This window comes from Pinus tabuliformis, chromosome 8, assembly GCF_031772625.1.
Source record: "Pinus tabuliformis cultivar Carrire ecotype Pingquan chromosome 8, CPIR1, whole genome shotgun sequence".
NCBI lineage: Eukaryota > Viridiplantae > Streptophyta > Pinopsida > Pinales > Pinaceae > Pinus > Pinus tabuliformis.
In genome coordinates this window covers 308848101-308874953 of record NC_142294.1, presented here as the reverse complement: position 1 = coordinate 308874953, position 26853 = coordinate 308848101, and the positions used below count along the sequence as shown (strand labels likewise).

The following is a 26853-nucleotide window of genomic DNA, read 5'->3' as shown; positions in this document are numbered from 1 at the left end:
ACACACCATATAACTAGGCCTAAGATTCAGAAAGTACATCAAGGGACCTAATAAACTACCAAAGTAGGATCAACCATATCTAAATCCTCATCATAAGTTAACTTTAGAGTTGGAACCATAGCGTTAGACATGCATTCACTGTCCAACATCTAAAATCTCTTTAACATCCCCACAACATACTTCCCTTGTCCAAAGAAGACGTTCCTTGCAACCTACCAACCCTCTAGTCCCGAAAGACCATGCGGCAAACCAATGTCCTTTGTGTCAAACTCACTAGCCAATTTCTTCTTACACCACAAAATAAGTCAGTGATTCTAGAAACTATAATTTCTACTTGGAAAGGGGCCATGTTAAAACACTAGCTTCTTATGAATTTGTATGAATGTGATACAAGAGAACTACTCTCTTTTGTACTATCTCAAGGTTTTTGAGCAATCATGGAAAATAGGTTTCTCAAAAAACATGATGAACAGCAATGCTCTCCAACATCTCATTGGTCAACTCCACTACCAATTGGCTCTCACCATGTGAGAAGCATTATGGAACCATGCCCAAAACCTCTTCAATGGTATGTGCTTTTGTTGAATCCTCCTCTTCCAAGTCACTCGCAGATGTGTCATGGAGTGTAACATGTTGAACTTGTTCCTTCATTAGGAGTGAGGGTTCACTCTTGAATGATCCTAGCCTTAAGGCTCTCATCATATTCTTGTTCTTCAATTAGTTGTTGATTCCTCAAGGGAAAACAAGGAGTTACCTCCTTATTACTTTCTACCTCATAGTCTTTATCCTCCTCCTATGTGCAAGTATAAGTGTCTTATTTTAATTCCACCACATTACCTTCATTAAAGGGATGGGGCCTCTTTACTATTGTTCTCTTCTTGAAGTGAAATACTCCACTCGATTGTAGGTTTTCTTTTGTCCTAGCATGGTTCCAAATGTGGTTTAGTCATGCTCTCTTCACTAATTTCTTCATTCTAAGGGTGGAGATAAGCACTCTCTTGGTTTCCTTCTTCAACAATGTCTCCATACCACTTGACATATCCATTTCTTGGACCGTTTTCAAATAAGCCATCCATTCATTGTCATTCTCTGCATCATGCAATATTGGTTCAGGGGGGGAGATAGAAGGATGAGCCTCTTCATGGAAATCTTCTTCTTTTTCACATGTGTTGACCACTCTATGTCAATGACCCCATAGTAGTACACCCCTTTTTTTGCAAAAGGGATCTATCATGTTATAGAGTGTTCGCGCCTTCCAGATTTCATCATCAGTCGGCAGTTTTGTAAAGATGTCAACCCATTCTGCATATGTATAATGTAAATAATCCTAGTATAACCACATTTGTATATAACAACCTAGGTAAACCTATTGTTTTGGTGACGATTTTCATTCTAGGAGATTTTTTGTCTCACTGATTCATCTATGTCTCTAGACACAAATGATTGGCAAAGTTTTTCCCTCCACCTTCACCACAAAGCTAGGGTGGATTTTGTCATCAATATCTTAGGCGAGTCGTAGTGTTTTAAATCGAGTTTTTGTAAAAATGACTTGAGAATAGTTTTAGCTAATTGGATAAATTATTTGATTACAAGTCACTTGGTCCACTAGATTATATTTTTTGCGTCGCAGAAATGGGTAAATGTTAAAGATCTATAATGAACGGGTTTTCCCCCTTTTATGTATTAAATTGTAATATCTTGATGTAAAAAAATATTTTAGTGCATGGTCCCTCATATTTAGACACTATGGCTAAAATATTAGAGAGTTGAAAAAATTATTAATCCCCTCATGAGTCAATTAATTAAATTTTCTAGCAAAAATAGATTAAAATCCTAACCCAGAAATTTAATTAATTTTGTGTCCTAGGAAAAATTAGTTCTCCAAAAGGTGAAATTCATGGGTCCGAGAGAAATTAATTTTTGAAAATCCCCAACCAAAGGAATATTGAAAAATTCAAGAGATTTTGGACCCTTCGGCCGTGGTAGTTAAGTCAAATTCAATTTTTTGAGGAAATCAACTCAAAATAATTAATTTTGAGTTGATTAAAAATGAATTAAATGAAAAATTCGAATTTTCTTCAAAAATAAAATAATTTCGACAGAGAAGATTAAATATAATTAAATATTTATCAAAGGTCAAGATTACTTTGACAAGGATCAAGCCAACTAGCCGTTGGAGAATTAATCTATAAATTATAGGTCATTTGTCTGACAAATCATCTGATCATTGAATCGTGTAGTAGCTTGTGAAGCTCTTGTAAACTTTCACTAGAATAATACAACGCAAAGACTTTGTGGTCTTACTTGATGGCAGTGTTCCTCTATGGTATCTTATGGTAACGTGTTTAATTTTTTGTTGATCTTATTCATACGTTGTTGGTTAATAGCTCTTGTAGATCAATTTATTGCACAGGTATCTTGCTTAAATTGTTGGGTTTTAAGATAGCATTAAGATTTTTATTCGACTGGCAAGTATCTCTAATCTTTGAAAATTTAATCGTTATTTTATACCTCTATTAATTTGACGGCTTATATTTCAAGTGTGCAAAACTCATCTTTATTTAGAGATTTCGGGTGTTTGGGGAAGTCTTCGGTTGTACCAGCTGACTCCCAAAACTTAAGATTTGGAGAGCCTTCCAGATTAAAACTCTGAGATTATCTAACGAACTATATTTTGTAGAGATTTTATGGGCTAGTTCTTAAAATTTAAAGTAACCAAAAAAAAAATGTGCTAAATAGTTAGATCTGGCTAGCAGGAGCATGAAATCTTCAGATCTGGGAGCGAAGTCGGAATCATACTCCTCAAATCTGATAGATCTGTAATTTTAATTGTATAATTATTTAGAATTTTTGGATTGGATTTTCTAACTTGGGGTTTTAATTTCAGATTTTATATATTTGTTTGGGATTTCTCAATTTTTGTTTGTTGTTTATGCAGGTATAAATCTGAAGGTTTTTCAAGATCTAAAACAGATCTAGACCCTGGAGGGCAAGATCTTGTCTTAGAAATAATTTGTTTGCAGGAAAGATTACTAGTTATGGGTTTCTTCATAATATTTAAACAACAAAAAAAATCGAAATCAATAAACTTCTGGGCAAAGATTTATGATTCAACTTTTTTTTAAATCCAAGGGACTAACTGTTAGTTTTTGGTAAAGCATCAGAAGTGCTCTAGCCTTGAAATTGGTGGAGAAGCTAAGACACATGAGTTCTAAAAAACCCAGAAACCGCTTGGTGAAATTCCACCCAGATTGTATTTTATTAAAATTTTAATATTTTTAACGGGGTTCCTAAGTCTAAACTTAGGGAACTTAAAAATTTAGTGGGTATTAATCAAAATATGGGTGAGAATGATCTAAAAGGCGGATCAAGTCATGTTTTAATCTTAATCGTTGATTAGAGACTTAATCTCGGTCGTTGAAGACTCAATAGGAAAAGTATAAAATGGAGGTTTGGGGTTCATTTGAAACCACAGAAAGAGAGAGAGAGAATTGATCTGGAGTTCGATTTCTGCGGCTAGGAAGCTGAGAAATCCGAACCAAGTGATCATTCAGCAGCAGAGGGGCAGTGAGATTCTGGAAGGACTTTCCAAAGAATACTGACGAAGAGGCGAAGAGAGCTTGCAGAGAGGCAACGCAGTAACCAGGAGAGTTGACGCTGGGCCCACGCAATCCTGATGCAGAGCCAGGAGGGCTAGCTCAGAGCAGAAAAGTTGCCTGTCACGCAGAATCCAAAAGTATAGGGAATAGTTGGAACTGTCGAGAACTACTAGAACAATCAGGATAGCTAATGTAGAGGGTAGAGAAGCTGACACGGAGCCAGCGCAGAAATTAGCCAGGGTTAGCCAGTCTTGTGTCGGATTAGCCGAAATTCTATCTTGAGAAGCGAGGTAAAACTCACTCATATTTTCCGCCAATATTTTTCTCTGTAAATGATTACTAGATGAGCATCCTAGAGTTGTATTCAGATATTTCTTCTGCATAATAATAAACCCTCATAACTGTTTCACCAGTTTTTCCGCGTTGGGTTTTTCTGAGGATTATTGTGTCCAAAAATAAGTGTGTCCTATGTATCTTGTTCTTCGCTCTGTTCTCTGTTTCATGAGATCAAATATTTAATTAGTGTAGGCTGTAGAAGTAATTTGCTTCAGTATTCAGAGAAATAACTTGGTTAATGTATATTAAAAATCAAGTAGGTGAAGTAGATTCAGATTTGTTGCAATAATGCTTTCTTTGAGTGTAGGAATTTTCAAATGGTGTCAAAGCATTAATTTTGAAATAGGAAGAGCAGATCCAGTACTGAGCAGTGAGGCTGAAAGATGCACTTGGCAGCAATTTGAATCCCCTTGAAGGGATTGCGCAATCATTGTCGGGACGCAGATCCAGGGAAATCTCTCTCTGAGTGAGACGACAAAGAATTTCCAGTTCGTGAGTTTGCAGAGGCAGAGGGAGTGATGCATGGCCTCAGTGCAGTGCTTGAAGGGCGCAGTTTCTGTCAGGGAAAAAATCCGCTAGAAAAGAATGAAGACACATACAAGGGGAATTTTCTCCTCAGAGAACTTTCTGCCAGAAAGTTCGAATTTCTCACTTGCTAAGCAGCTAAGCAGTGACTAGAGGAGTCAATTTGACAGTTGGGTGAGATGGCATCACATGGGCTCAAAGATCATGAGAGGTTGGAAGGTGCTTCCAACTATGTCATATGGAAGACCAGAAGCTCGAGTCCTACGTCAATAGTGTTGTAGTTGTTCCTACTGACAACAATCAAAAGAAGAAGTACAAAGCTGAGCGGGAAAAGGCAAAGAGGCTCATTCTTGATGGAGTTCGAGACCATGTGGTCTCACACTTATAGGGCAAGGATACAGCCCGAGAGATGTGGGAAGCTTTGTCTTCTCTGTATGAAGACTCTTTCGAACAGCAGAAGATATATTTGGAGCAGAAGTTGCAGCGAACCTAAAAACAAAAACGAGAAGGGATGAACCTCTATCTTCAGCGTCTCCAGTGCACTAGGTACTAGCTTGCTGCAGTGGGGTCCACTCCTCAACCAACCGCAAGTTTTCGTCCAAAGCATAATGGGCAGAGAAAAACTACCTTCATGGGAGGAGATGTGGGCGGCTCTTCAACAGGAAGAGTTAAGGAGGGACCTAGTGAAGGCTAACCTCAATGGCAACAGTGGGAGTGGCACAAAGACGAAGGAGGAGGAGGAGAACGCAGCTCTAGCATCGAAAGGACAGCAAAAGCATAAGCGAAAGGACATTTCGAAGGTGGAATGTTTCAGTTGTGGCGAGATGGATCACTATGCATCCCAGTGTCCTTTGAAGAAAAAGGACAAGGATGAGAAACATGATCCTAAGGTTGCTTCAGAAAAAATTGACGAGGATGAGTTTGCCATGAGTGCCCATGCGTCTCCAAGCAGGAGATGGGGCAATATTGAGTTGTAGTCGAGAGGACTACATGTGGGCAGGATCTTTGAGGAGTCCAATTCTTGGATCAATTCCTTGTTAGGGGAGCCCAAGATTCAGTAGTTGCGAGATGGACTTAGTGTTAGATGATGCAGTGGCTTGGGACCCAGGACTGATCAGCACAGAGCAAAGTTGGCAGCAATGCAGTTGGCACAGTGCAGGAGTCAGCAGCAGCACAGAAGATTCAGAGGGTCAGAATCAGCAGCAGTCAGATTCCAACATTCATTGTATTATGTTGAACACAGTTAAGTTCAACTAATTTTGGATGTTTTTTAGTTGCTTCTCTCAGCAACTGAGTTGTAGTACGAATGCAATGTTAGCAGCGGCAGTGCAAGCAGCATAGCAGATGCAACATTTGAGAGGGAGTTGTAGTACAAATGCAGCGATGGCAGTGGCAGTGTCATGGGCAGCAGTACTGTAGCAGCAGTAGCACAGTGTTGGTGGCAACAGCAGTGCAGAAAGGAGGTGCTTTAGAAACAGAGCAGCATACAAGTCATTGTTGCTAGAGAACTTTCCTCGCTAAGAGGTAGTGTTAGTTTTTGGTAGCATCAAAAGTGCTCTAGCCTTGAAAATTGGTGGAGAGGCTAAGGCACATGAGCTCTAAAGGACCCAAAAATCGTTTGGTGAAATTCCACCTGGATTGTATTTTATTAAAATAATTAATATTTTTAATGGGGTTCCAAAGTCTAAACTTAGGGAAATTAAAATATTAATGGGTATTAATCAAAATATGGGTGAGAATGATCTAGAAGGCAGATCAAGCCATCTTTTAATCTTAGTCGCTGATTAGAGACTTAATCTCAGCCGTTGAAAACTCAATAGGAAAAGTATAAAACGAAGGCTTGGGGTTCATTTGAAAACACACACACACACACACACACAGAATTGATCTGGAGTTCAATTTTTGGGGCTAGGAAGTTGAAAAATTCGAACTAAGTGATCATTCAGCAGCAGAGGGGCAATGAGAAAACCCAGAAGGACTTTCCGGAGAAAATTAACAAAGACGCAGAGAGAGCTTGCAAAGAGGCAGCGCAGTAGCCGGGAGAGCTAACGTTGGGCCAATCTAGGCCCACGCAGTCCTAACGCAGAGCCAGGAGGGCCAGCGCGGAGCAAAAAGTTGTCTGTCACGCAAAATCCATAACTGTTGGGAACAACCGGAACAGCCAAGATCGCTGACGCGGAGGGCAGAGAAGCTGAAAACTCACTCAAATTTTCCGCTCGTATTTTTCTCTGTAAAGGATTGCTAGATGAGCATCCTAGAGTTGTATTCAGATATTTCTCCTGCATAATAATAAACCCTCAATATTGTTGCACCGGTTTTCCCGCATTGGGTTTTTCCGGGAACTATTGTGTCCAAAATAAGTGTGTCCTATGTATCTTGTTCTTTGCTCTGTTTTCCATTTCATGAGATCAAATATTTAATTAGTGTACGCTGCAAAAGTAATTTTCTTCAGTATTCAGAAGAATAACTTGGTTAATGTGTATTAAAAATCAAGTAGGTGAAGTAGATTCAGATTTGTTGCAATAGGGGTTCCTTCGAGTGTAGGAATTTTCACACTAACCCCTTGTTGAACCCTCCATCCTCTGCATTCCATATCTTCTCTGCAATTTCGCTGCTTCATTCCTCTGCGTTTTTCTTTATTTTTTCTCCCTCTTCCTGTGGCCCTAGCAGATCCCTTTTCTCCTTGTTAACTGCTATCATCCCTGTGTTTTCCTTCTTCTCCTCTTTTCTGATGCGTGTTTTCCTCATCGCCATTATTCCTCCTCATTTCCTCTGCGTTTTCCCCTCTTCTCTGCAAACCCCCCTTCATCCCTGCGTCTTTTCCTTTACCCTCTAAGTTTTCTTCCTTTGCCGCTGCCACATCACAGCCTTGCTTCTCTCCCTTTTGTGCATCCTTTCGTTCCCCTTACTGGTGACCTTGATCAGTTCGACTTCTATTGATGGGTTTGCAATATTTGGATGAATCGGTTAGAATGGTTATGCTATCCACTGGATTACAATATGACTACCATGGGGCAGTTGCACCATTAAAATGAGGACAAACTTGGAAGTAGATAGCCTTTGACTCTTATGTGTCCATAACTTGAACAAAGATTCTATGCTCCAGAGAATATGCTTCACACCAGGGAATATACTTGTCAAACATTGATTTTCACACATCATATAGCTTTAATTGGAAACATATGTTCAATGCAGCAAGTTTCACAGATGAACGGAATAAATTCTTAATTTTTTAATTTTCCCATGGGTTTTTCTATGATAACAAGTTTTGCATGTCACGTGCATACCTTCCATATAATTTCCAGTTAAAAGTGCGGAAAGTTCAGTCAGATTAGCCATACCAGAGTTAATATAGTCCAACCAGCCAAGAAGCCTTGCTGTTTAATAGCTTTTCCATCAGGTGATTTGAGCGTGCTTGCCAACATACATAGACTTCCAATGGCTGACATTTCTATGGTCATTAAATATGAACTCCTTTTCTTCACCTACAATCACAAAGGAAAGTTTGATTAAATTGGCTTAAACTAAAAAGAAAATGCTTTTCAAAACAATTCCCAAAATATTGATGCAATTGAGACTAAATGATCATCACCTGTGATGCCCATTGGCAGAGTGAGGATGCTAAACCCGATAGCACAGATGCAGCTATTACAGGTATAATGCCAAGAAGAAATGCTTGCTCAGAATCAACTCCTCTGGAACCATGACCAGAGCTTTCACCAATGCTGAGCAGAAAGGCAGCAACGATCAATAAAACTAGGGATCCAACTTGTTGAAGTGACTGCTTCTGCCTGCAAGAGATTGTGCTCAGCTAAATACGTACAAATGATTATCACAGCTACTTCAGTCAATGTCTCTCAAATTACCTGCAAATATAAAACCAATTTAAAGTGAATTTTGGATCACACTATGTTGGGCAGAGGGAACCAGGTTTTGAATTAAGGTAGTAGAAACAGTTATAATGCAATCAGACAACACCAAGCACAAAAACTCTGCCGAACATTCCCTTGACACTATTAATAGCTCCTCATTATCTGATGAAAGTCCATCCATGATACCCACTTCCTAGATGCAAAACTTGGCGATTATCCTCTTGACTGTACCACAACAGGTGGGCAAAGGAAAAGTTCTACCATTGATAGAATATAAACACCAGGGAGAATCCTCATGAGTGTCTACCAGGTGGGCAGAAGAAAAGGTCTATACGATGACAACATAATAGCATCACTGAAAACAGATAAGGTTGAAGTCTTTCTTCAGACCAAGGCCAATTCTCAGAGCTAAATAAACTCCATCAATGTATCCTCTTGACTGTACCACATCAGGTGGGCAAAGGAAAAGTTCTACCATTGATAGAATATAAACACCAGGGAGAATCCTCATGAGTGTCTACCAGGTGGGCAGAAGAAAAGGTCTATACGATGACAACATAATAGCATCACTGAAAACAGATAAGGTTGAAGTCTTTCTTCAGACCAAGGCCAATTCTCAGAGCTAAATAAACTCCATCAATGTGTGTTTAGAAATGTGTTATGATGACAGATGAAATTCATCACATGTGTGTGTGTCCTTAGAAAGAAATTTTGAATGGTGGAAAAATCAATTTGATCTTGGACTAGAGGAAAGAAAAGAAATATCACATGCCAATAGTCCTTAAAGACTTATTTCAACGTTCATATATTTCCACAATGGTCATGACTGCTTTATCCTTAAAAGACATCTTCAAAATGGTAATGTTGTCATATCAACAACTTAGATCTCAAGGATTCCATACGTAGTGACAATGCAAGCACATAATAAGGTGCATCGGTGTATTTGGCCATATCATGTACTACAACAACAAAGTTCTTATTGCCAGAGAAAGATGAACAAACTTTCTTGAAGACAAGCTAAAGGAGTTGAGATGTCATTTCAAAGTTTCATGGTCAGATGAACAAACTTTCTTGAAGACAAGCTAAAGGAGTTGAGATGTCATTTCAAAGTTTCATGGTCAGATGTGTTGATTTATGGTAGCATCGGATGTGCTCTAAGTCTCAAATTTTGCAGGGAGGCTTGGGCACATCTATTCCAAAGAACCCAGAAAGCGTTTTGGGAAATTCCACCCGGAGATAGTTTTATTAAAATAATTAATTATTTTTAATGGGTCTCTAAGTCTAAACTTATAAAATTAAAATAATTAATGGGTATTAATCTAACTGTGGGTGTAACTTCTAGAAGAAGACGAGGATCAAGCAGAAATGATCTTAGCCATTGATTAGCTTCTAATATGGGCTATTGAATGTCAACGAGAAGATTATTTAAGGAGGCTTGAGGGTCATTTGGAAAATACAAAGAGGGGAGATCAGAAGTTTGATTTTCTGAAGCAGAGCAGCTGTCGGAGAGATTTTCGATAGTGATCTTTTGCAATGAGGGGCAAGGATAGTATCCGAAGGGGAACCTTTCCCGGTCAGAGAATACTCAGGGAGATCCAGTAGTGGTAGTGTTGTGCCAGAGGGGTTGACACAGAGCCATGTAGAGGCAGCGCAAAAGCCAAGAGGGAGTCTGAAATTTGCAGAGGGAATTCGAGTTTCAAAAGTCAGGATCCGGGGTGTGAGACCAGGAGGCAGAAATCGAGTCATTTAGGCAGCAAATCAACCAGCCAGAGGATTGAGTGAGCTTGACGATGGGCTGACGCAGACACTTCGCAGAGCAGCCAGAGAAGCCAGGGGCAATCTTTCTGGGGCTGGATCAGCCAGGATTCCCAGTGATAGTGTGAGGTAATCTCACAAATCTCTCTTTCAGGATTATTCTCTGTAACTGGATTGTCGGGAGGACATCCAGTAACTGTATTTAGATTTTACTACTACATAATGATAAAACCCTCAGAGTTGTTGCACCGGTTTTCCTGCATTAGATTTTTTTGGGGACATTTGTCCAAATACAACTGTGTCACTTATGTATATTTTTCTCTATTGTTCAATTTCTTGTTTCGGCGTATTATATAAATGGTGTAGGCTGCAGGGTATGTATTTCGATGTTTGTTGTAGGAAAATGCAAATAACTTGTTCATGTAAATCTAACTAGTAGAAGAAATATCATCAGTGTTGCAGTAGGAATTCCCAGATTTAAGGAATGTTCACAAGATGTGGACTCTGGCTTCCCAGGGTCAACATAAGGTGTTGTAACAAACTTCAAGGGCAGGTTAGAGACATTCCTCACTTGAGTCAAAGGTAGATTGAGCATCGACCAAAATCACCATGTCACTAAGCAATATTTTGAGCCTGTTTAGGGTACCCAAACTTTCGTAAAAGAACAAATTTCTTATAAGCTAACAAAGGGGGTAATCCATCGGCAATCTTTAGTATGGTCCAAATCTAAGTTAAAATGATACAAATACAAACAAGGATGCAATATAGCTGCCAGTGTTTTCAAAAATATGGTAAATGATATGTCTGAATATGGATTGCATATAAGTTTAATAATACTAATGTTATTATTACAATTTAAGAAAAACACATACCCTAATTTTGTTTATGATAATCGTAACCCTCCCATTGACATTAAGAAAACAATCGGGGACTTACTCTACAAGCACAAGTTAATTAACAAGTAGAATAAGACCCCAACCCCCCCACCCACCCCCCAAATGCAGTTCTAGGGAAGAGAATAGTAGCAGTTAGATAAGTCACCATTTTTGGTGAATTTCTTCTTTCAAATTCAAAATCTGTCGAACCTCAAACCATTTCAAACATATTAGTTTTGTTTCATTGAACTTATAGGCGAACCTCGGACAAACTTGACTACAAAAAAGTCACCATTAAAACCACTGCACCCACCCCCCAAATGCAGTTCTAGGGAAGAGAATAGTAGCAGTTAGATAAGTCACCATTTTTGGTGAATTTCTTCTTTCAAATTCAAAATCTGTCGAACCTCAAACCATTTCAAACATATTAGTTTTGTTTCATTGAACTTATAGGCGAACCTCGGGACAAACTTGACTACAAAAAAGTCACCATTAAAACCACTGTAAATTCAGATATATTCATTGAGAATAGATCAAGTTCAATTATTAGGGACCATGGTCAAAAAAATAAAATAAAAATAAAAAGCATCTAAATCATCCATTGCGTTCCTTTCTCCCTCATGCCACACAGCATTCCTTGCCCCCAACACCACATAGCATTCATTCCTCCAAGCACACATATGCAACCCTCAACTCCTTCCATTTTTTCCACATCAGCTATAGCACACAGACATGAACCTTCTCTTATGTGTTCCATTCGATGACAGATACGACACCAAGGTGATTCTCGTCACAAACCCCACGATATATCTCCCATTCGATTTTCGATTATTTAATGTGCACATATGTCTGAGCCACTAGGGGTGGTGTTTTCAAAGCATGATAAATGGTATTAACTTTAATATAATTAAAGTTAGACATTGATAAAGATGATTAATAAACCATACATCATTTTACAAACTACCTTAATGTTTTTAATTATTTTGGACATAAATCCACAGGGTTGGGTACTTCATGGTTCTAAGTAATTTGCAGCAAAAAATAACAACAATAGACAAACATTTATGAACACAGTGATGGTGAGGCAATGCCTAGGGGAAAACCTAGAGAAAGAGATTTCTTTTATTTCTTGAGCAAATAGGAATAAATTGCAACAGTACAACTTAGTCATAAATACAACAACTTATCTCATTAATTTATGTTGTCCTTTCCTCGAGAAATGTGCCAAATTTGCCCCTCAATTTCTATGCCCAACTAAATTTGTACTATTGTACGATACTATACAACCTATATTACAGCTTGTCTCTTCCTCGATTTGCATGCAAAAATTATCCTTCTTGTTGTCTAAACAATCAATAATTTCCAGCCTATTTTGCCTTGGAAACCATGCCTCAAACTACCCTTCTTACCATCGTAGATCACTATGCCAACAATTAATGCCTAGTTTTTTGCTTGGTTTTTTCGTGCCCTTCTCTCTCTCCTTTGGTTTGCACTCATTCTTTGCTTCAATAAACCCTTCTTCTCAGCTTTGTTCTCTCACATTCAATGCTCATGAATTCCCTCTCTCTTTCTCACATGTGAATCTCTCACACTCATCAATGCCCTCTCTCTAATTCTCTTTATGTACTTTTCTCATTAATGACTTAACCTAACTTCTTTTGATCTTATGGTTGAATGTCACTCTCAAGATCAAAGATCATCACTTAATCTCTCATTAAATACACTTTAAGTTATTAATTTCACTTGAAGTCATTAAATACAAAAGCATAGTCACTTGTACTTTATAATATAAAGTACATTTTTTTCTAGAGGGACTTTTTAATGTCCCTTCATGTTAGGCATCATCACATGAAGAAGACCTCCCAAGCTACAAAAACTCAACAAAAAGTACTCTTCCATCATGAAGAATGATATATGGGACGTTATTCCACGGCTTGAAGGGAAATCAGTGGTAAGATCTAGGTGGATCTATAAACATGTTATTGATGACAGTGTTGAGAAATTCAGAGCCCAGTTTGTATCTAAGAGTTCTCTCAGAGAGAGGGAATTAACTATGACGAGACATTTGCCCCTATAGCCAGGTATTCCTCTATCAGGGTTGTGATTTTTGTTGCTACATAGATGGGTTAGAAAATCCATCAAATGGACATCAAGGCAACGTTTCTTAATGGTGTGATCGAGGAAGAAGTCTATATAGAGCACTGTTTTAAGAATCGATCGGCTCGAAACTGACTCAGCTGAGTTGGTACGAGTCATGCCCTCACCGGGTCGACTCAGCCTTCGAACCGGTTCAGCGGACCGGGTTATTACCGAGTCGGCCGAGTTGTCTAACAACTCGGCCGGCTCGGTGACAAGGGCTCGAAAATGCTAAAAACATTGAATTTTTTTTTAACTTGCTTTTTGGGGACCCCAAACCCATTTCTATTTTAGGTTATTTGGGGTCCATTCCCCTCCCCTAAACCCTATAAAACCCACCAAATCCCTCTCATTTCCTCATAGCCATCTCATTGCATTTGAGTGAGAATTTGAGTGAGAGTTTGAGGAGTTGTGAAGTTTGTTTTTGGAGCAACAGTGAGGAGTCTTGGGCAAGCATTGTAGTAGGAGTGAGGAGCTTCTTGAGCAGCCATTTGGAGCAACATTGAGGAGTTGGTTTGTTGGAACAACCTTGAGGAGGCAGTTTGTGCCAAGAGGTATTTTTTTTCACTTGTAAAAATTTGCTTTTGCTTATTAATTTTTATGTGCAAATCTGGATATTGAAAAGAGTGTTTTTTGTGAAAGAAATGAACATTGAAGCAAGACAACTCGGTCGGCTCGGTAATAACCCGACCGGCCGAATTGGTTCGAAGGCCGAGTCAACCCGGTGAGGGCATGACTCGAACCAACTCGGCCGAGTCAGTTTCGAGTCGGCTGATTCTTAAAACAGTGGTATGGACTCAAGTAGGCACCATGTGTGTGGTATTCCAGGATAGACAGCTATCTACTGGGTTTGGGCTTCACTAAGAGTGACGTTGACTCAAACCTGTACTACATCATAATCAAGGGGGAGCCACTCAATCTTGTGTTGTATGTAGATGACTTGTTTCTTACAGGTTCACAGAAGCTCCTGTAGATTGTAAGAGGGATCTTGCTTCAAAGTTCGATATGAAGGAGTTGGGGCTAATGCACTACTTTCTTGGGTTGGAAGTATGGCAGAGAGATGGGCAAAACTTCCTTAGATAAGGGAAGTACTCAAAGAAGATCCTAAACAGATTCAAGTTGCAGGACTGCAAACCTATGGCTATGCCAATGGTGACCAATTGGAAGAAAATTGATACTTCCAAAGAGGCAATAGACCCCACATTATACAAGCAATTAATCGGCTCTCTTATGTCTCTAGTAAATACTAGACCAAATATGTGTTTTGTTGTCAATGCACTAAGTCAATTTATGGTTGAGTCAAAGTGAGTGCACTGGGTAGCAGCAAAACATGTCCTAAGAAATGTGCATGGAATAGTTGAGTAAGGATTGAGCTATATCCAGAGAGATGGAGTGAAGCTAGTGCGTTATACATTTGTTGATTAGGCCAACAACCTAATTGACAGGAAGAGTACTTTAGGTTGTTGTTTCATCTTGGGATTTGGAGTTGCTTTTCAGTTCAACAGAAAAAGGAAGTCAATTGCACTAAGTTCTACAAAGGTTGAGTACATGGCAGCCAGCTTGGCATCATGCGAGGCCATTTGACGTCAGAAGTTACTCTTGGGGTTGTTTGATCAGGAGTTGGAGCCGACCATGATAAATTGTGAAAATCAAAGCTGCATCAAGCTCTCGGAAAATATAGTGTTTCATGATAAGTCGAAACACATAGAGATTAGGCATCACTTCATCCAAGACTGAGTTCAAAAGGGGACAGTGAAGCTACAATATGTACTTACAGATGAGTAGGTGGCAAGCATCTTCACAAAGGCCTCACTGAAAGGCAAGTTCATCTTCATCAGAGATAAGCTAGTGGTGATGCAGAACACTTTCCTCACTAAGAGGGAGTGTTAAATTTTGGTAGCTCGGACAGGTGATCCTGCATAGTGTTAAAATTGGCAACTAGGGCCAAACTCCATGTGGGTCATCTTATTAATGGAAGTTGTTATTTTTCTTGGATCCCTCTCATCGAGAGGGGTAAGATTGATCTAAAGATCATCCAATTCCGATAAGTATTCATGGAGATATGAATTTATTTGTGTTATGGGACAATTCGTCAAGGCCGACCAGCAACCAAATAAACCCCACTTGTGCTCAACGTTTTAGTATAAATAGAGGTGGCCTTCAAGTCATTTTCAACACACTTGGGATCTCTTCCTCTCTACTTGTCTTTGAGTTTTAGTAGGAGGAGAGATCCTAAGGGATAACGCTGCCCTAATCTAGAGGGCAAAAACCGGAACTGTCGGAACTGCCGGAACAGCGAAAACAGCTAGGAACTGTCAGGAACTGCCGGGACAACTGGGAACTGCCGAGACAGCGGGGAAATGTCGGGACTGTCAGGAACTGCCGGGAACTGTCGGGACTGTCAGGAACTGCCGGGAACTGCCGAGAACAGCCGGGAACAGCGAGGAACAGCCGGGAACTACCAGGAATAGCCAGAACAGCCGAAACTGTCAAAACTATCGGGAATTGCCGAAACTATCGGGAACTGCCAAAACTACCAGAACTGTCAGGAACTATCAAGAACTGTCAAGAACATCCGGAACTGCAGAGAACTGTCGGGAACTGTTGGAACTGCCAGAACTTCCGGGAACAGCCGGGAACTACCAGAACTATCGGGAACAGCCGAAACTGCCAGGAATAGCAAGAACTATCGGGAACTGTCGAAGCATCTGTCTCTGAAGGAGCGCAGCATGCAAGGGACAAATAACTAACATTGGGACAATTGTATGGTACTTAGCAGCAAATACACCAAGCATGCAATGTTACAGCTAGCATGCAAGGGACAACTAGCATGCTAAGGACAACCAGCATGCTAGGGACAACAAGCAGGCAAGGTGCCGCCAACACATAGGTCAATATGGCAACATGGTGCAACAATGCCACATAATGCAGTACAGTGATGGGTAAAGTCATGATTAATGAAGCATGATGAGATGCAGCGTAGTAATTATGGGTGCAGCATGGTGCAGCGCAGTGAGGTGCAGCATGATGACAAAATGCAGCACAACGATAGGTGAAGGAATCACCTTGGAGAATCAATTGAAGCAGCATGTCTTCAACTGATCTCATGTATCATCTTCTTAGAGATGATCTATGCTCTTATCTAGATAAGTCAAAGCGTTGACTTCTGTTGTAAACTTACTATCTCTCTCTCTCTCTACTGAACTATTGAAGAACATATAAGAAGAATTGATCAAGGGTTTCCTCACATTGGGGTTTGTCCCTGGCTAGTGCCACATCTTGTGTGCCCTTGTGTGGCTTGTCTTCTGCGATTTATGTTTATGTTCTATCTGCAGTTTACTTTAATGCTGATGTGATTGCTAATCTAGAAAAGATATTGAGCTAACTGTGAAAATTGAAATAAATTGCTCTAAGCATAGAACATACCTAAAATTAGCATGGTATCAAAGTTGAGGTGAAGACAATGCCCAAGCAAGAGTGAAAGAGCAATCACCGAAGACAGTTGGGAAAGGACAAAATGATCAGTGGATTCATCATCCCTCTTCAAATTCACCGAGGGTGAAGTTGAAGCAAAGAATATTATCAGAATGGCGCAGCGGAAGTTCCTAATGGCCTACCTAAAGATCACTTCATTGGGAAGTCCTGATCTAAGGGTGGAAGGAAAGGCAAATGCCTTGGTTGCAATAAGTTTGGCCATTATGCGAAGGACTGTCCGAATGGCAGAGACACATCTCTTGATGAAGATAACAATCATTCTAGGGACATCGTCAATGATCAAAGGAATGACAAGTAATGCAGGTCATCAAGGAAACAACCGACTCTTCAGAGAAAGCAAGAAACCCCAGGTATGAAGAATCAAATGTTGTTTCTGATAAGATAAAGAAGCGTTATCTTGTATTGGCCCTCTCCTTCAGATTCTTTGGGAATATGGCTTATTGATTGTAGTGCTTCAAGGCACTTCATCGGATAGTAGGGTGCACTCTCTAATTTGGTAGAGATAGAGACAATCGTGGGGTTATACTTGGAGCTGATGCCACCTATCCCAGAAAGGGTGTAGGGAATGTTACCCCTCAATTGAATGAGGGTAACTCGATTCATTTACAGAATCTCTTTTATGTACCTGATCGCAAGAAGAACCTGGTGTCCATTTCGGCAAATGGAAGTCAAAGGTTACAAGGTGGCACTCATCGATGGAAAGGTACGTGTTTGAAAATAGAATTTTCAAAGATATTTTTGAGTTCAGGGTTGTATCAAGTTGCAGGAAGTCCACTAGGGATCATGTCCATTGACACATAGCACCAGAGGTCTGTGAATCAAATGGTGACAGGGATGCCTAAATTCAAAAAGAGCATGAAAGTACATGTTTGAGATGTACCAAAGGAAAATCTTACAAGGGCACCATTCCCCTCATGTAGCAAGTCCACAGGTTTGGAACAACCCGAAGGGTTTGAGATTCATGATTAGGAATCTCATATATGCAGGTGGAAGAAAGCCCTCTATGGCTTGAAGCAAAATTCCTCGAGCGTAGTATGAGAGGATTGATAGTTGTCAGATGAAGCTGAGATTCACTAAGAGTACAGCCGATCCAAACCATTGTTTGAAGGTTGTGGATGATAAACCTCTCATACCAGCACCTTCTGAGGACAACCTATTTCAAACAGGTGCAGACCCTCTCACTTGTAGAAGTAAGAGGGAGTTGGATTCCGGATGTGGAATGGTAAACTACAAGCCCGTGATTACCTCGAGGATCTTAACTTTCAGAAGTTATATGGTGATGACGCCGGACCAGATTTGGGAAATGCCTCTGGTGAACTTCCGTCCAGACATATGTTTTGCAATTAGCATGGTGAGCTCATATTTGGTTGAGCCTCACTGGATTGGTGCTAAGAATCTTCTGAGATATCTTCAGGGTACAATCTCTCATGGATTGAGATACACTGTTGGAAATGTGAAGCTGCATGATTATTCGAATGCTGACTGGGCAGGCAATGTGGAGGATCACTAGAGCACTTCTCAGCGCTGCTTCTCTTTGGGTTCTGCTTCGATATCATGGATGAGCAGGAAGCAAAAGTCGCTTGCTATAAGCACCGCTGAGACCGAATACATAGCTACGAGTATGATCTCGTATGAAGCTGCCTAGTTGTGGAAGCTCTTCAGTGAGCTATTTGTACACATGATGAATACCACTGTGATTCTCTGTGACAACCAGAGGGGGGATTCGATTATTGAGGAATCCCGTATTCGATGATTGCTCCAACAGATAGACATCAGATACTACCTTATCTGGGATATGGTAAGTCGATGAGTGAGGAGGCTCCATCGCATTGAGATTGATGTACAGGTCGTAGACATTTTGTCAAAGCCTCGGGAAAGGTCAAATATGTGACTTTCCCGAACGACTTGGAGTCGTTGAGAGACCTTCTTATAAGGGTCCTGCATGTTGCATGCATTGAGCTCTGGGAGCTCTGGGGGGCTTGGGGTACTTACTAGAGCAACATACGACCACAGGGTGACTCACCCTCCCCTGGTGGTGCGCTATGTATAGGATGATAGGTTCAACCTTCCCCTGTGATACCCCGTGGCGACTGTGGAACAAGATGATTAGTTCTCCTGTGGGCCGGGATGATTAGTTCTCCCATGGCAACTGTGGAACAGGATGACTACTTCTCCTGTGGGCCGGGATGATTAGTTCTCCCGTGGCAACTGTGAAACAGGATGATTAGTTGTCCTGTGGGCCAGGATGATTAGTTCTCCCATGGCAACTGTGGGGCAGGATGATTCGTTCTCCTATGGACAGGATGATTAGTTCTCCTGTCGAGGCATCCTACCCATGCAGTCTAGGACTCACGGGAAGTACCTCTCATCTGATCAATGAGCAAGGAAATGGGGTTAGGGACCATAGTAGTACTATCGATGGACGCATCGTTGTATCTACCGTACTCCATATGCTAGGATGACCTCCATTGATCTGGGATCAATGAAACTGATATGGGATCAGTATGAGTGGTTTGAGACACTCTCTTGTGATATTGATCTGGGATCAATAAAACTGACTTCGGGTCAGTAAGAGTGATGTGACACACTCTCTTCAGATGAAATTGACTTTGATTCAGTAGAGAATGGTATGAGACATTCTCGATCAATTCTCCTTCTTCATGGTTCAACATAGCAGAGCAAAGCAAAGCAAAGTAGAGCTCAGCAGAGCAGAGCAGTGCAAGGCACTGATGGCAGAGATAGTACAGTCTGACATATGGATCAGTGGATGGAATTCTCTCTAGTTGAGAGGGAGTGTTAAAATTGGCAACTAGGGCCAAACTCCATGTGGGTCATCTTATTAATGGAAGCTAATATTTTTCTTGGATCCCTCTCATCGAGAGGTGTAGGATTGGTATAAAGATCATCCGATTCCGATAAGCATTCATGGAGATATGAATTTATTTGTGTTATGGGACAATTTGTCAAGGTCGGCCAGCAACCAAATAAACCCCACTTGTGCTCAACGTTTTAATATAAATGGAGGTGGCCTTCAAGTCATTTTCAACACACTTGAGATCTCTTCCTCTCTACTTGTCTTTGGGTTTTAGTAGGAGGAGAGATCCTAAGGGATAACATTGCCCTAATCTAGAGGACAAAAGCCAAAACTGTCGGAACTGTCGGGAACTGCTGGAACTGTTGGAACTGCTGGAACTGCCGGGAACTGTCGGAATTGTCGAAACTACGAGAACGGCCAGGACTGCCGGAACTACCAAGAACAGCCAGAACTGTCGAGAACTGTCAGAACTGCCAAAACTGCTGGGAACTGTCGGAACCGCCGGGAACCGCCGAAACTGTCGGGAACTGCCGAAAACAGCCAGGAACAGCCGGAACTGCGTGAACTGCCGGGAACTGTCACAGCGTCTGTCTCTGAAGGAGAGCAGCATGCAAGGGAAAGCTAACTAACATTGGGACAGTTGTATGGTACTTAGCAGCAAATACACCAAGCATGCAATGTTACAGCTAGCATGCAAGGGACATCTAGCATGCTAAGGACAACAAGCATGCTAGGGACAACAAGCAAGCAAGGTGCGACCAACACATAGGTCAGTATGGCAACATGGTGCAACAATGGCACACAATGCAGTACAGTGATGGGTACAGTCATGATTAATGAAGCGTGATGAGATGCAACATAGTGATGATGGGTGCAGCATGGTGCAGCGCGGTGAGGTGCAGCATGATGACGAAATGCAGCACAACGATAGGTGAAGGAGTCACCTTGGAGAATCAGTTGAAGCAACATGTCTTCAACTGATCTCATGTATCATCTTCATAGAGATGATCTATGCTCTTATCTAGATAAGTCAAAGTATTGACTTTTGTTGTAAACGTATTATCTCTCTCTCTCTACTGAACTATTGAAGAACATATAAGAAGAATTGATCAAGGGTTTCCCCACATTGGGGTTTGTCCCTGGCTAACGCCATATCTTGTGTCCTCTTGTCTTGGCTTGTCTTCTGCGATTTATGTTTATGTTCTATCTGCAATTTACTTTAATGCTGATGTGATTGCTAATTTGGAAAAGATATTGAGCTAACTGTGAAAATTGAAATAAATTGCTCTAAGCATAGAACATACCTAAAATTAACACATAGGCTTAGTGTCGAGCATGCAAAAGATGTCCGACAAACTTCTCCAACAAAGTGACTTTTTATCTTTCCTATGTAAAAGCATATTAATTAAGTTAATTAATTAATGTTGGCTAAAGTAATGATTTATTATAAAGAACCTTTAAGTGATTTTATGATTAAATCGCGACTATCAGATCTAAGGAGTTGATGACATTTAATCTCATCCATAGATCTCGTTGTGAATTACAAGGTCATGAAGAATGAGGATGATTTCATTAATTACGAGGTTGGGAAAAATTATAAATGTAATTGCTTAGAGAGACCATGACATGCATTCCAAAAGCAACGTGCACTTCAAGTAAGTTGGCACGCATGCCTAGGAGCACCGAGTGTGGAAAAGGATAGGAAAAAGGCAACACACAAATCAAGGCAGCCAAGCACACAAACCGAGACAAGCCACACATGTGAGAAGGTTTCACAGGGATCTATGCACATAAATCAAGGAGCATACAATAGCATGCAAATCGAGACATTGTTAGCATGCAAATTGAGTTAGAAAATTGTTGCTTGGCATGCAAATCTAGATAGATTTATTTGGCTCAATTTCCAAGGCGCTAAGACAAGCTTTGTTTTTGTAATAAATTTTTTAATCTCCTCTACAAGCTAAAATAAAAACAAACACGAATGTTGGTTTTCCCAAGTTGGGTTTCCAGGCTAAAAGTTTTGTCAAAACCTAATGTGCTTGATTTTTGTTTCCACTGTGTAGATTTGTTAGAAGCTCAGCAGTATTTCCTATCCATGAATTCAAATTTGAGTTCTCTGCAAAAATTAAATTCTAGGTATAAAAATTTATTGGCACATTAAAGCATTTTGTTGGGTTTAAGAAAAATTAACATAACATTACCAGTAATTGACTCGGTATGTTTGAGAGTGGCTCTAACCACATTGGATTACATATGTAGAAAGTAGAATTTTAGATCCCACTTAAAATCTAGCAGACTCAACAGTTTTCAAGATGTCAAGATTAGGGGGATTGCAATGTTTCCATTGGATTCTATCATGTATGAGGATTTGGAACTAGCATTTAATCAAGAGCACCAAACTCTTTATGTACCTCAATATTGGTCGCATTAATTATTGAATTCCTCCATCATGACCCTAGCAAAATTGTACCATCACTCAAAGAAAGTCTTGACTTGACATGTTAAGCTTTTTTATCTTATTTTAATGCTTAGAGGGTGATATTGATGTGAGGTTTCCAATATATGCAATGATTTTGATGATATGTAGGTATTTGTTGTAGGATGAATTTTTTGGAATATAGAGGTCACCTAGAGCCTTATTGTTGATGTATTTTTTGTTCGAATATGGATTGCACTTGGTACTATTTTGGTTATATGCACCTTTGCTATATATATGATAAACTTTGCATATTTGTGTATAATGGTTTGGTTTCATATGGATGCACATGGATATTTATGTTTTTTTCAAAATTTGAATATTTATGTATTTTTTAGTCAATTGATTTTTTGGTCCAATTCTTTTTCCAGATCATAATTCAAGGGTCAATCAGTTCGATCACTGGTATAGTTCTAATAACATCAGTTCATTGTCCATTGTTTATTTTTAGCTTTAACATTTGAATCATGACTCTAGACACTGATGACCTTAGACAAAGTCTTTGATTCGTCACTTTTTACTATTTTTTAGTTTGAATAATTTCAATTTACTATTCCAGTCTTCCATTTTTGTCTTAAGACACCCAAGTTTTGGGAATTTTTGATGTAAAAAGATTGGACACGATATATATATATATATATATATATATATTGGTGATTTAAAAGGTGTATGTGTTTTGTGATTTTTGTAAAGTTTTAACTATGAAAAATTTATACTCATGCATGTAACTATAAAGAATGTAACAAATTCCAATCCAATACATAATTTGCCAATGAATCAGCTAATGCATTAGATTCTCTAGGAATGTGTTCGTAAGTAAGAAACTTGAATTGAGCAAACTTTAGTATCTACTATATTGCTTAGTACTAATAAGATTCTAGAATAATGGATGATGAATTCAAATCAATATATGCAATATTTTACTCTCTCTCTCTCTCTCTCTCTCTCTCTCTCTATATATATATATATATATATATATATATATATACATACATTGACATCTCCCCATCCCCCGTAAATTCCCTAAAATTAAAAATTGGGGGTGCTCCCACACATCGCCCTTCTGCATCTCCCTCTTCCCGTGTCCCATCGTCCCAAAACTTAGTGGAACCTTGGCTTTGTCGGTACCCTTCCTTCAATCTTTAGACCTTATATCACTGTCGAGCCCACTTTAGTTGAATACCTTTCTAGTGATCTTTATAGGGAAGCCTCCCTTGTGGGACTGAAACAGCTATAGAGAAGCCAGTGAGGTGACGATGGTGACTGATCTCTTGTTACCACAAGACCTAGGTTGCCTAGTGAGGCTTTGCACTAAGCCTGCTAGATTTTGTGGTAACATACTAACAATAACATTTGATTCAACATCATGCAGAGGCCAAGACCATTCCACTGGTACATTGTTCAAACAAGTGAGCAAATTGCGGTTCACCAAAGTGCTTGGAAGAAAAAAGTCTGAAAATTCAGAAAGATGCTTGGAATAACGAACAGCCTTCAAATTGGGGGGAGAGTGTCAAATATCTAATCCTTGAGATTAAGGTATTGTAAATAGTTAATCTAGGAGAAATGAAGAGTCATCTAGGTGAATTGTTACTGATCTAAGTAATGCACCAACAATTTCCCTTGGAGTCTCAGTACAATGCATTACATGCTAAATTATCATCCTTAGTATATATGAAGTTATTGCAAGGTTAACGGCGACTGAACCACTACGGAAAATAAGTTTTGTCTACAATACCCTGCAAAACATGCCATATGTCTCCAGGCTGAGATTTGCATGCCATCAAATGAAACACAACATTTCTGACATTATTGCTACTCTGTCTGCAGTAAGACCAGGACTTTTATTATCCTTTGTGCACGTGATTTTTTTCCTATGTAATATAAGATGTAGTATTTCCAAAGAGAGAGAGAAGAAGAAGACGACATTACACAATTTGTCCGAGAATTCCTGTCTATGTGAGATATATTCGAGAATGTAGAGGTGACTGAATCATTTGTGATGCAAAAGAATTATATCATAATGTGGAGAAACTGGCCAGACAGATATTAATTATGTCAGCAAGAAGAGACCAACCAAGGTTAAAACCCAGCTTCAAGCCTTCAAGCCACTTTTATCACCCTAGTGCCATAACAGAGGATGGCAAAACCATCAAGAATCTCTAGTTAGGAAATGAGACATAGAAAGTTTGCAATTAATCTCCACTGAATTATTTGCACAATGCTCTTCCCTGAAGGTCAACACTACCCAAACACAAAAGGAAAACTCTATAGCCTAAATTTTTTATTTATAGATTATAATATGCATTCGAAATTGTAAAAAATAAAGATAGAAACACTTTCAATTCAAAGCCAGGGTTAGACAGCTACCCCAAAATAAGGTACATGAAAAGTGCAGTGAAAAATAGCTTCGTCTGATTAAGCATTGTAAAGGTAAGGGAGTCCAGATTTCGATACGAAAGCTGCAACAAACTATTCTGCAGAGCATAAATAGCTGCTGGAAGGCCTGAAGCTGTTAATGAACCTATAAAGTTCCACTCTTTGCTAAGTCTGCCCAAGCTGCCTTCTTTTACCATAAGTATCAAAGCACATAGAACCTACAAATTACCAGAAGGCACAAAGAATCATGGACAGAGCTTACATTATTAGTTCACAGATGTAACAAAACAGATACAGTAGAGATCATAAGTCAATAAAAATAAAACATCACAGAAGATAAAAACAGAATCATCAAAGAAGCAGACACTTATAATACCTTTGCACACTCGCAAATCAGTACAGAAGAAGTCACAGTTACTCCTTTCTTGTAAATCAAATTCATATAAAAATGATCAATAAACAAATATTAGAATAAGGGATGTAAGATTAACACAAGTATCTAAAATATTTTGGTCCAAAACAAAGGAGATATCTGTTTTTTCATTGATGGAATTAGATTCTATTAGATTGTTCCATTACTTTTCATCTATATATAGATCACCAAAGATAAAGCACAGAGGGATAAGTCCAGACACCTCAATAGAGGTTGTCAATTTGTGCAGTTGTTATGCACCCAAAGCAATTTCAATCTTGGGATAATAGAATAGTGCTCATAAGAGAAAAATAATATTCCATTAGGAGAACCTACGACACTTAGAGCAGCATGCACATAGCACACAAAATCGGAAATGCTTCAAAATGACAACCTAACATCAAGATTTGGTAACCAAGGCACCCTAAGTTCGTGGAACTGAGGGGACCTATTACAAAATTGGTGCCAAGACCAAACATCTCGAAGAATAACTCACAACAGGCAGTATGCAACAATAAAATAACCATCCGATTTTGCCCAGAATATGCCCAAAAATCACTTATGAGGTCCAAAGAGAAGTAAGACTTGACATGATGGAAACTTGTAACAGCACTGTGGCAGAGCAGAAGGCATGCACTATCAGAGGGGGATCCAGCTACTTCCAAAGGACATCCAGGACCTCTCAATGTCACAAACATCAAGGTTGAAGAAAACTTCAGGACTGGGGCACTTAATTATTGTAGAAAACCATTATTTAATGCGTGGTATTGGAAAACTCGAACTGGTAACACGCCAAACCACCATAGACTGCACGTGCATAGTAGATGAGGAAGAAAGAAAATTTCACTCAAGCACGAACAAATATACATATTTTTAGGTATTAGTGGCAACGGGACAATACACTGGGGAGCTTACAGATGAGCTGATGCCTATACGGGTAGGACCTGTCTTTTCTCTAAAGGAATCCAAAAGGTACGGCCATTCAACCTCCCTTTAGCGGTAGATGATTTTTGAGAGTACCCCATCACCGGGGCCGCTGTAAGCGAAATCATGAGGGTTCAGAGTGGGTGAACCGCAATAAAAGAAATTTTCGTAAGGCTTGGAACCCCAATGCCAAGGTGAAAATACATAATGAATGCGGAGTTACATTTGAGACCTGGGCAATTCGTAAGGCTTGGAACCCCAATGCCAAGGATAGAATACATCATGAATGCGGAGTTACATTTGAGACCTGGGCCTTGCCAGCTCAAAATAAAAATGGTATTGGCTTCTAACGAAAGCCTGACAAGCTTCTGTGTGGGTTGGCTTTATCTCAACACATTTGCAATTAGATATTTGATGACGATAAACTTAATGACGCCTTCTAATCTGAAATGTTCGAAAGAATATAGGGTTTCTTTGTTTGGGAAGCTTAGTGAACCCTAATCTTAAATTAGCTCCACACGAATTCGGGTAATGTCTCCGTTTTGGAAAAAACTTGCCACTCATTTGACTGAATTGAGCAGATTCTTAAAATTCAGCTTATTCTTGTCGAAAATAACTTACGAAATTAATCACTTTTAACCGCAAGTGCAGATCGGCCCTAAATTTAATTTTATGTTTCACAAGTCCGTGGATGATTTCTTGATTGACTTGTTTCTAAAAATAACAATTGCTCCCTAGTTCGAACGTCGTTAAAGATAAAAAGAGTCGAGCACTTTACCCGGTAAAGCGTTTAGAGAGTAACGGCTGTGCACCATATTGCAGAGTAAGCATTGTGAGATACGGCCATATTTTACTCTTGTGGCTTTGATGATTCTCGCTGTTCTGTTTTCCGCGTGCCCTGGATTTGACCGCCATTGCTGGACCTTCACAGCTCCGGAAATCATAGAATTAGAGAGTCAAGAGACTCTGCTGCGGCGATTTAAGCTTTCATAGTCAGCAAAGTACCGCTGCCATCTAAGCTTTCAACGTCAGGAAAATACAGTGTACGTGAAAGTCAAAAACATCGTGCTATTTATATTATTATTATCAATTATTAGTACTATTAATATTTGAGAAAGATTTGTCGATGTCTCACCTTTATTCCCCTGACACGTAAAGATGAGCTCGCATTTTGAGAAAGATTTGTCGATGTCTCACCTTTATTCCCCCGACACGTAAAGATGAGCTCGCGGTTTGAGAAATAATGATTGTTAAATA

At 39.6% G+C, this 26853-nt stretch overlaps 1 protein-coding gene across 1 annotated transcript in view; it reads right to left on the bottom strand.

The window, feature by feature from the left end:
* Positions 1-26640, bottom strand: part of LOC149235376 (Nucleotide-sugar transporter family protein) — a 41703-nt gene extending 15063 nt beyond the window's left edge. The window contains 5 exon segments of the mRNA XM_089372094.1: positions 7802-7945; positions 8053-8251; positions 24252-24478; positions 24637-24680; positions 26370-26640. Coding sequence (XP_089228220.1) covers positions 7802-7945; positions 8053-8251; positions 24252-24478; positions 24637-24680; positions 26370-26511 — 756 coding nt within the window. The 5' untranslated portion in view covers positions 26512-26640.
* Positions 26641-26853: the final 213 nt, after the last annotated feature.